Here is an 11,477-nt window from a genome sequence, read left to right on the forward strand (position 1 = left end):
ATCACATTATATATCTTAAACGTACACCATGTCAAGTGTCAACTATATCTCAGTGAAGCAAGGGGGGGGGGAAGGAGATTTTGTAATACCTACTCACAAAATAAAATTTTTCTAATGCTTATTTATTTATTTAGAGAGAGCACGTACACATGGGGGAGGGCCAGAGAGCGAGGGAGAGAGAGAATCCCAAGCAGGCTGTGTTCTGTCCCAGTAGAGTCCAACACAGGGCTCAGTCTCACAAATTTTGAGATCATAACCTGAGCCGAAATCAAGAGCAGGACGCTTAACTGGCTGAGCCACCCAGGTGCCCCCCAAATAATAATTTATTACAAAGGGAAGAATGGTAAATTTATGATACAGAACCCTGGCAAACACCAACCCAACAAGGTCAAAGTTAAAGCCCCAATGGGGAAACAGACTGAATGACATTTGCCCACTGAAGTTGATGCCCTGGAAAGAGCACATCTCCATTTCTGGGGCATTCCTGCCAAGAATGCATAACCTGAGTCTGGTTACAAGAAAACATCAGATAGAGGTGGTCATCCTACAAAATCTGAAGTCAATACTTTTTAAAAGTGTCAAGGACATAAACGCCAGGGAGAGGCTAAGGAACTCTTTTACACTGAATGTGCCTGCAGGGCCAGGATAGCTGAACACAACACATACGTAGACAGGATCCTGAACAAAAAAGGAAAAAGTTACTGTTAGTACACCTGGCACAACTTGAAGGGGCCCGTTGTAGTGCTGGGCTAATGTTGGCTTCCTGATTTTGAGAGCTGTGTGCTAGTTATATAGGAGAATATCCATTTTAGGAAAATTGTACCGTAATACCTAGCAGTGGTGGGCACCAATTCTAGAGTTACTCTCAAAATGTTTGAAAAAGACTAACAATAATGAGTGTATGAGTTTTTATATGTGTGAATGTGTACAAAGGGAGGGGACAAGGAGGAGGAGGAAACAGGGAGAGAGAGGAAAAACAAATATGGTAAAATGTTAAGAACTGAAGAATCTCAGTGAAGGGGATATGAAAGATCTTAGTTCTGTTCTGGTAACTTTTCTGTAGATTCAAAGTAATTTCAGACTAATCTTTTTTTTTAAGTAGGTTTCATGTCCAGTATGGAGCCCAACAGGGGCGAGGGGGTGGGGGTTTGAACTCATAACCGAGAGATCAAGACCTGAGCTGGGGCACTTGGGTGGCTCAGTCAGTTGAGCGTCCAACTCTTGGTTTCAGTTTAGGTCATGATCTCATGGTTTCGTGTTTTCTAGCCCTGCATCAGGCTCTGTGCTGGCAGCATGGAGCCTGCTTGGGATTCTCTCTGTCCCTTTCTCTCTGCTCCCCTCTAATTTGTGCTGTCTCTGTCTCTCTCAAAATAAATAAACTCATTAAAAAAGAGAGAGAGAGAGAGAGAGAGAGAGAGAGAGAGAGAGAGACATCAAGACCGGAGCTGAGATCAAGAGTCAGATGTTTAACAGACGGAGCCATCCAGGCTCCCCCAAAGTAAATCATTTTTTAAAAGTCATATGCATTCTTCAAGCAAGCTCAAATTTCACCACTTTCAACCAGGAAGAACTGTCAATATTTTAGGCCTTAATGAACCATGAAGTGTGACTTTGGAAGCAACATATACCACATTTGTATATGCTACTTCAACCCATTTCCCAAGTCACAGGTAAGGCTGCCAGTTTTATCTGATCCAGCAGATAAAATGGCTCTCATGAGTGCCTATGACAAACGGGGATGATCTGTGATCCTGTGGCAAGCACCACTAAGAAAATCACAGCAGAGACCTCTGGGATTTCAGAGCAAACCTTATGCCTTCTTGTACAGATGACTATTCTCCTTTTGAGAAACAGCCCTGGCTTGCTACTGAGCCTGGAAAAGACTGAATACGTCACCGTGAGTCAGCAGGCCTGAGTTTCCCATGACAAACTGGGTTTTATCTGACCCACCAAACCATAAAATCGGGCATAGGCAGCTTCAGTCTCATAAGATGGAAGGGACATGTAAGAGACCAGGCTCAAGGAGAAGGGACGACATTTACAGGGAGCATGTGGCTCGTGCTGCATCGCCTCTTCCCCCTCCGTCCACGGCTACGGCCTCATGGGCACTTCCGTATGATCAGTTGATTGAGGAAGAAGAACTCAAGCCTGGTTAACAGAGGGTGCTGCCGTCAGAAGGGGGATACCTTTAGTCCCGCAGCCCTGCTCAGAGGTGACCATGGAGGACAGCCATGAAGGAAAATCCTTCCACTGAATAGACTTTCATGCAGTACATTTGGTTGTTTGCTTTTTCTGGATGAGAGACAGCCAGGATCGCGTATCTGTATTGATTTATGTTCTGTTGTTCAAGTTTTAAGTGGATAATGGTCAGGAACTTGGTAGGAAGAAGACTGAGAAATTGGTGACAAGAAAGTCTGGGGAAGAGTTCTGTGTATGCTGAAAACTATAGAAAGCTTGTGGATGAACTTTTAAGAACAGGCCCAGGCTGGGGCGCCTGGGTGGCGCGGTCGGTTAAGCGTCCGACTTCAGCCAGGTCACGATCTCGCGGTCCGGGAGTTCGAGCCCCGCGTCGGGCTCTGGGCTGATGGCTCAGAGCCTGGAGCCTGTTTCCGATTCTGTGTCTCCCTCTCTCTCTGCCCCTCCCCCGTTCATGCTCTGTCTCTCTCTGTCCCAAAAATAAATTAAAAAAACGTTGAAAAAAAAAATTTAAAAAAAAAAAGAACAGGCCCAGGCTATAATGATACTTGTGCCCCTTGTGAATGCTCACAAAAGGGAATCTACCACAGAGAAAGTATTTAGTGATCGAGGAGGCAAAATGACATCCTTTGGGGATAGCAGCTGGTTAGTTTCTGCAACCAACCCAGCGTTCGCTCAATGGCCCTTGAACGAAATGGCTATGGTGGCAGGGATGGAGTTCAATGACATGGACTTCCCCTTACGGAGGATGGCCTGGCTGCTGCAAGCACTGAGGGCCTACTCAGCCAACAACACACACCAATCCTGAGTTCCTAACATGGCAGTGTTAACCAGGGGGGCGGGTACCAGCTTGATAACACTGAACCTCTTCCATCATCCTCCCTGGGATAGACATAGACGTATTCTGCACACGGATTTGCATTCCCTGGTCATAATGCATCTGCCAGAACCACCATCCATCACAGAAGGCCTCATCCGCCATCGTGACATGGTGCACACAAGCACTTCTATCAGAAGGTACTCGTTTCACAGCAGAAGTGGAGCCATGGGCTCATGCCCATGGAAATGACGGGTCTGATCACATATCCCATCACCCAGTAGTGGCTGGCCTAATGGAAGGGTAAAATAGCTTACTGCAGATTCCGTTACGGCATCTGAGAGACAAACCCATGCGAGGATGTGTTTCTGTCTTACAGGATACAGTATATGCTTTGAATCAGCATGTGGTGCTCTCATTCCCGCAGCCACGGGTCCAGGAACCGAGAGACGGAAGTAAAGTGGCTCCTCTCACTAGGATACCTCGTAACCCACTCCTTAAAGTACTGCTTCCTGTCCCAGCAACTTGATGATCTGCTGGCTTGGATGTCTTCATTTTCAGGGGGTGATTACTTCCACCCAGAAACACGACAATAATTCCAGTGGGTTAGATGAGATTTAATTGAACGGTTACCTGGCCACTTCCCTATCCTTTTGCCCTTGAACCAAATTGGAGAGAATGGGGTCTGGCTGAAATGGTTGATTCTGATTACAAAGGGGTTAAGGGGGTTGTTGGTACACAATGGAGTCAAGGAAGGCTACGTTTGGAACCCAGGGGATTCTCTGGGGTGCTTTTTAGCATTTCCATGCTGAAGGGGAGCAGAACTTGCCACCCCAAAGCATGCCTCTTTGGTATAAGGATTATCTTGAGCGAGTTATTTTTGAGGACCAGCAGGGACAGAAGCTCTGAAAACAGAGCACAAATTGCCCTTTTGTAAGGGACATGTACATTTATGAGGGTTATCTCCATTTGTAAAGGTGTCTCCCAAGCTGTACCAGCAAGAGAAGGAAGACTAAATCTCTAGAAATTTAACAAGGCAAGGACTTAAATCTGCATAACAGCCATACCCTCCTTTACTGTGCTTTGCTTGGTAACCTCCCACAACTGGCTCCCTCTTCACCCTCCAACATCTTCTTTTGTCGTTAGGTGGAGATGGTATTTAAAGTGGTAGCTTGGGCCATTTGGGGGGTTACTAAATTTGCTGGGGTCCATGCATACAGGAGGTATACATGTTATTAAACTTCTCTTTGTTTTTCTACGAGTAATCTGTCTTTTCCTACAGGGGTCTCAGCCAAGAACCTGCCTAGAAGGGTAGAGGGAAAGTTATTTATTTATTTTTTTAAGATTTTAAATAATCTCTACATCCAACATGGGGCTCAAACTCACAAACCTGAGATCAAGAGTCACAGACTCCACTGATTGAGCCAGCCAGGCACCCTGGGAAAGTTATTTTTTCAGAACTCAGGACCTTCAGGAATGAAGATGTGGATCTCCCAGCTGGGTAAAGAACCTCAGCCTGCCTACATCTTCCCCCAAGTCTCTTGGCCACTCACCACCACTCTGACAAGTTTCTCTGCCACCAGCCATGCTCTCTCCCAAGAGGTCTGAACATCCGCTTTGGACCAGGATGGGGTGGAAGTGAGGGTCTTCTAAATTCTTACTTTTTTACTTTCTTTTTTACTCTCCCTCTGCCCTTGGGATCACAGCTCCATTCTTCGATCGCTGTGAGGATACTGCTTAAAGTCTTCTTTTGCCAACGTTACTGCCTTTTTTGCGGGAAATAAGCCCCATCAAAGGAGGGACATGGAGACTCAGGCACAGTGAGGCGAGGCTTTAGTCAACATTCTTGCAAGAGCGGGTGTCTGACAGACAGGCAGTTACAGCAGGCAATTTATCTCCTAGCGTGCAAGTTCCTCCCCTGACTCCCCATTGGCTGAGTACTACAGACGTTACAGCCTTACCCAGCACCCCCTGCCCCACGCCCATGTAAGCCCCAAAGTACATTCCTTGAGGAGCCACAGAGACTTCAGTTCTTTGGTGCACGCTCATTGCAAAGCCCACGAAAATAAGCCTGCAAGATGGAGAGGGAAGAAGAACTGGGAGGTGAAGTGTCTAGGGGTTTGGGACTCCATTTGGGGGTGGGGGGTTCGTACATCTTTCCAATAGGTTGTAAACCTATTGTTAACTAGACAGCACGGTTTTTATTTGGTGTTTCGGAAAATGAATCCTCTCACTTACTTCTCGTACTTTTACTAGTTAAAATACTTAAAATTTAATAAGGAATGGGAAATATTCCCCCATTCAAATACTGGCAAGGTTTCTCCCTCTTGTCTAGATCCCGAGTCCTACAGTGATATAATAAATACGAACAACGACTTAACTTGTTTATATTCTACAATGCTTCATGTTTCACAGACCTCAATGCTTCATCCTCCAGTCTAGAAATGCAATCTTTTACCCTCCCTGGTGCCAAGTAGCTCTTTTTTATTATTCAACTTCATTTTTCATTAAGCTTGAACATGTATCTTCTTTCTTTTCCATTTTAAGCAAAAAATCTTTTGTGGACAGTAGGTTTATGGAATGTGGGTAGTTATTATGCATATATAATGTTACATGTCAATTACATGCCAATAACGCTGGTAAAAATAAGTTAAAAGTATTTTTAAAACACCTCCAATACATATATTTTCAGGATATGATTTACATACTTGGCATAACGTTTTCAGTTATTCCTTCTGGTGCCATAATGTTATAATACTACAATACGATGCTTTAAAATCAAGTCCAAAAATTCTATAGATACCTCCTACAGAGCATCTAAAAATTATATTAAGCACTATGTATTGAGTGCTTAACTGGTCCCGTGTGGTTGTTAAGATATATGCATTAACACGCACATTTTCCCTTCAGGTTATCCTCCCAATAATTTCATAAGAGAGATACTGACTTTCTTGTTTTGAAGATGTAGAAACCAGGATTTGAAGAGAGGAAATAACTCCTCTAGAATCATAAGCCTGAAGTGACAGATTCCAGTTCTCCATCCCTAGTGAGAACAGGCTCACGGCTCCAAGGTCTCTCGAGTCTTAAATTTTTGTATAATCGACTCAGAAAGATCTGGCTCATTCAAGATCTAAGTGAAACATGACGGTTCATTCTTCAGTTTCCCGTCACATTCCAAATGTCTCTAATTTTAAATGGCAGCCCCCGTGCCTAGAATGGAAACCCACATCACAACAAATTAGCTAAGTGGTTCCTACACAGTCCTTATTTATAGTCTCAGCAATTCAACTTCTGAATAATGGCTTGGTTGTTGTGCATAAAATATAATCTTGGAAAGATGACGATTGTGTTTTTTTTAATAAACTAGATACAAAATTAACATGTAAATTTATTATAGAAAACAGACCCATGAATATTTATTAATAGAATGCAATGATACTTCTCATTGAATCCCAGAATAGACTACCCTAACAAATGCTCATTAATGAATTAGTCGAAGAAGATGGCATTCGGCATGCTAAACTTTCACCGTGGCGTACTGTTCAATTTGAAGTAAGAAAAACATTGCTTCCCTCTTCCTTTCCTCCAAGAATACACAACTATGATGTACCCCAGGCTCAAAGAGACTTCTCTTTGTTGTGCCCACTTCCTAGGTGATCTCACCAAGTCCTCCAGCCTCTCTGTCTCTGTGCTAATTACTCCCAAATTGATGTAGCCAGCCTGGACCTCTCTTCTGGACATCAGACTTGAAGAGAAGCAGAATATGGTACCTCAAAGTATGCCTCTTTGGCATGAGGATTATTGTGAGTCAATTATTCTGAGAACTGCAGACACAAGAGAAGCTCTGAAAACAAAGCAGAAGTTATCCTTCTGTAAATTTACATTTATAAAGAATATATCATATTCTTTATGTATATTTATATTACATAATATATTTTATAAATTTACATTTACAAATATTGCCATTTGGAAGTGTCTTCCTCTCCAGACCAGGAAGAAAAGGATGAGTAAATCACAGGAGAAGCTTACCAATAAGAAGGCACCAATTTAAATCTGCATAACAGCCATGCTTTTGTTTACTGTGCTTTTCCTGACAATCTCCCATAACTCACTCTTCCCCTCTACCCAACCTCCATCTTTTGTGTTTAGGTGATGGTATTTAAGGTGCTGGCTGGGCCATTTCGAGGAGTTACTCAGTGTTCCTGGGTATCTCTCGTGTTTGTATACAAGAGGCATACACCCTATTAAACTTCTGTTTGTTTGTTTTTTCCTGTTAATCTATCTTTTATTATGGGGTTGGTCTCATGTGAGAACACAGAAAGGTAAGGGCAAAATGATTTTCCCCCCATACCACCTAACTGGTCTACCCGTTTCTGCCCTTATCTTCATTATAATCTATTATCAAAACAGCAGCCAGAGTAATCCAGTTGAAAGATTAATCATATGAAATTGTTCCTCTGTTCCAATCCCCACCCCACCCCCACCCCGAAATGGCTTCCCATCTTTGACAGTGTGATTTATAATAAGAAATATATATTTTGGTCTTCATCCAAGGTTCCGGCCTCAAAGCTCCCAAGACCCTTGGAATTTCTTAAAGGACAAGGGCAATAGGATCATCTTCTGTTATATTTGGTCTTTTGTCCTCAGTTCCTGAAATAGCCTCGATGTGGAAAAAGGTCAACTGTGTGTCTTTTGTGATTCATAACAAACTCCTTTGAACCACACCTTAGTTGATGTTCCTAAGGGGACTTGTGAAAAGCCCCTAAGGATGGAGGCTGGTTGCAAGGGAAACCAACCACAATTAGAGGGTGGAACCTGTCAGTCCCATGACCAGACCTCCCTCTGAAGGGGCTGGAGGTAGACCCAATCACCAAAAGCCAATGATTTCAATCAATTGGGCCTCTGTAATGAAGCCTCCATAAAAATCTCTGAACTACAAGGCTCAGCGAGCTTCTGGGTTGATGAACAAAAACACAGCCAGGTGCCAGGAGGGTGGCACACTCCAAACTCCATGGGGAGAGCAGTTTCTGTGCTCTGGCCCCTTCAAGACCACACCCTATGTGTCTCTTTATCTGGTCATGTATGTATTTGTCTCCTTTACTACCCTGAGTTCTAGGAGTGGCTCTAGCAAATTAATTGAACCCACAGAGGGAGTTAGGGGAACCGCTCACTTAAGGCTGAATGGTCAGAAGCACAGGTAACAACCTGGATTTGCAACTGGCACCTGAAGTGGGGTGGGGGAGAGCAGGCTGGTGGGACTGAGCCCTTAACCTGTGGTGTCTGAGGCCGTCTCTAGGTAGCAGTGTCAGCACTGAGTTAAACTGTAGGACACTCAGTCAGTGCTGACATTTGGAGAATTGCTTGGCGGTGCTGAAAAAGCACATCTGATACCTTACTGAAAGTCAAAGCTGAGGTCCCACACCTGGCACTGTCCCCTTTAGGTCTGACCTCCTCTCCACTGCGCTCCCCTCTCTCTGCTGCAGGCACACAGGGGTCCTGGCTGGGCCCCAGACACCCAGCCCCACCCCTTCCGGCTTCCTGTGCTTTGCCCGGAACACTTTGTCCCCTGAGAGATCAGAATGGTTCCCCCCACCCCCAGCCTGCATTTCTTCACTCCAGTGTCATCTCTGAGAAGCTTTCCTTGACCACAGTGTTGATGAGGGAGTGTGGGGCAAGCTGGGGGCAAAGTACAGGCTCACAGCACCCCCCCCCCCAGGTGGGACATGTATGATATTCCTTGGACACTCCAAGCTACCCCAAAACAGGAAAGAACAAAAAAAAAAAAAAAACCCCACACATGGCTAAACTGTTTACTAGAAAAGGGCAATCAAGGCGATCCCATCAACAGCCTAAAAGTCCAGGAACTCCCGAGAGTCTTAATGTCAATGCTTTGCTAGAGGGAAAACCCACCTTAGCTTGACAACAGCTAGGCCTCCAGTAAGTCTTTAGCATGTGAAATTCTCTTCAGAAACTCCCTCTAGACTTTATCTCCCCCACTCCACCAAATGGTCACCCCCCCGCCCCCACACACCTGCAGCGCGGCTCATCCTCCTGCCCACGGGTCCTGTCCCTGTGCTTCAATAAAATCACTTTTTTGCACCAAAGACATCTTCCAAAATTCTTTCTTGGTTGTTGGCTCCGGACCCTACGAACCAAGCCCCCATCACCCTAAAACTTCATCAGTGTCTAAAATTACCATCCGCTTCCCCACTCCATACACTAGCTCCTCTGCTCCCTCCCTGCTATTCCGTCCTCAGCGTTTACAGGCTAACTTATTTATCGTCTAGTTTGCTGGCTCATCATCGGTTTCTTGACTAGAAGGGCGGGGCTTCACAGGAGGTGGAGGCTGCTGCTTGCCCAGTGCCAACCTGTGCCCTAAACCCAGGATGGCAGACAGCACTCCAGCCTCTTCTACCAGAGCACCAACCCGGTCTCCCTGGCACTCGGGGTGAAGAGGAATTCACGTGGGCATCAGCGGCTCCTTTGTTTGGGCCCCAAGCATGCCCTGGGCCCTGGTACGTCACCTTGTCCGCTGAGCGGGGCCGGTGTGTTTTGTGGGAGAGCCACACGCCACGCAATGCCCAGGCAGGAAGTCATTCCTAGCAGTAAACAAGCCGAACAGGTTAGACACTGTGCCCATGGTGCTTATTACGTGCCACCGGCAATATGTGACTTTCACAACCACCAAAAAAACCTGATTTAACACGCACCCACTTAAGCAGCACTGGCTCACTGGGTCAGTCCCCACCATCGGGCGAGTACGGCGCTCGTCCTTTCTTCTCACTCCGGAGCCTCAGTGTGTGGGACTTGCCTCTAAGCCAGCCCACCTGGCACCGTGAGACCCCTGACTTGGAGAATTTTAAGTGCTTGCACACGGTAGCTAACCTAGTGCCGGCCACCTACTGATTTCAGAAAGAAAAATACATTTTTCCAGATACATCAGCTCTACGTTATCCAAACAAAATGTGGCGGGGGGGGGAGGGGGGCAAAGGGTCACAGGAGGGAGGAGACGTAAAGAAAGCAGCAAGAAATAACTAGAATATTCGCAAACACCTACAGGGTACTATGTATATATATGTACGGCACACTTCTAAACACGTTACCCACACGCACCCATTTCATGTTCGCTGTGGGCTATGAAGTAGGCGCTGCTCGGCACCACCCGGCTGCTTTCCCAGCAGGTGACTGAGACAGAGTTTTTAAGTGACTCGCCCAACTCAGGGGCCCTGCAGTGGGTCTCAGGATTTGAACTCAGGCCCCCTGGCTCCAGAACCCGTGCTCTCAGTTTACGTGAATACACTGAAGAAATCAGACCAGCAGGGCCGTGGCCCGGGGCGCGGGCGCGGAGGCGCGGGAAAGGGGCGCGCGGACGAGGGGTGGCGCTGCGGCTCGCGCGGGTCACCTGGGGCTGAACCGGCATTGCTCAATAGTCGACTCGAGGCTCTCGAGGATCTTCCAGCACTCCTCGGTCTCGGGCGTGTCGCCCTTGCCCGCCATCGGAGCCCGCGGCTCAGCCGGCCGCCTCCCGCGAAGCTGGGGGCTCGGGGGAGTCGGAGTCCAGAACCCCGCGTCCGTTGCCATGGCGACCCCTGGGGGCGGGCGGAGCGCGGGAATGGGCGGCGCCTGCGCGGAGGGGCCCGGGCGGCTGGCACCGCGCGTCTGACTCTGGGCTTCCCGACCCGGCGCCCTGTGCCCCGGGCGCCCACGGCCAGGCCGCCGCAGAAGTGTCCCCGGGAAAGCTGGACCCGTCTAGCCGCCCCTGCAGCATCACACCACGCCCCTCCTCTCCTTGCCGCCCCTTCTCCCGAGCGCCTTTCTTTTCACACGAACACCCCTCCCCACGCGACGTTCGAACGAAAATCGGCGACCGTCGCCTCCGTGGTCGTCCACCCTGCGCCAAAAGGCGCCCTCCCGGCGGACGACAAATAGCCATGCTCGGGACCTAAGGACCCTCGGGCGCCCGGAGCAGTGCCTTAATAAGAAGGAAGAGGGCTGCCTGATGAATTGCCTACACCTGCCACTTGACCACAGACGTAGGCGTTCGTGGACAAAAAATTCTTTGCACACATTCAACAGCCTACATTCCTACTTAGTATGAAGGTCAGAATTCCGGCGTTAGGTTTTAAGCGATGGAGTGTAGTGTGGAATTTATTGTTGCAAAGTGTCTAAAATCATAAGAGAAACTGCTTAATGGTCAAGCTGTTGTTCATCCGTTATTCTAAATTACGTGTTGACAATGGTGATACATCGTTTCTAATGTCATAGTATGTCATTTGCTAGTTTTAGAGCTAAGTAGAGACTAGATTTCCATTTCAACACATGGGCTACAGGAAAACAATATTTTCTCTCATAATCGTGTGAAAACAAAGTAAGTTTCATATTGGCAGCTCAAACTACAAAAAGGAAATTAGGTAGCATTAACACTGCTCTTGTATTTAAAGACAAAGACCGAAGGCCCCAATCC

The 11,477-nt window shown here is 46.9% G+C and overlaps 1 protein-coding gene across 1 annotated transcript in view; it reads right to left on the reverse strand.

Annotated features, from left to right (window-relative positions):
- The window catches only part of CB4H10orf67 (chromosome B4 C10orf67 homolog), a 161,602-nt gene extending 151,008 nt beyond the window's left edge, over positions 1–10,594 (reverse strand). Inside the window, exon 1 of the mRNA XM_030322833.1 lies at positions 10,416–10,594. Within this exon, the coding sequence (XP_030178693.1) occupies positions 10,416–10,594 (179 nt within the window). The remainder of the gene's footprint in view (positions 1–10,415) is intronic.
- Positions 10,595–11,477: the final 883 nt, after the last annotated feature.

This window comes from Lynx canadensis, chromosome B4, assembly GCF_007474595.2.
Source record: "Lynx canadensis isolate LIC74 chromosome B4, mLynCan4.pri.v2, whole genome shotgun sequence".
Taxonomy (NCBI): domain Eukaryota; kingdom Metazoa; phylum Chordata; class Mammalia; order Carnivora; family Felidae; genus Lynx; species Lynx canadensis.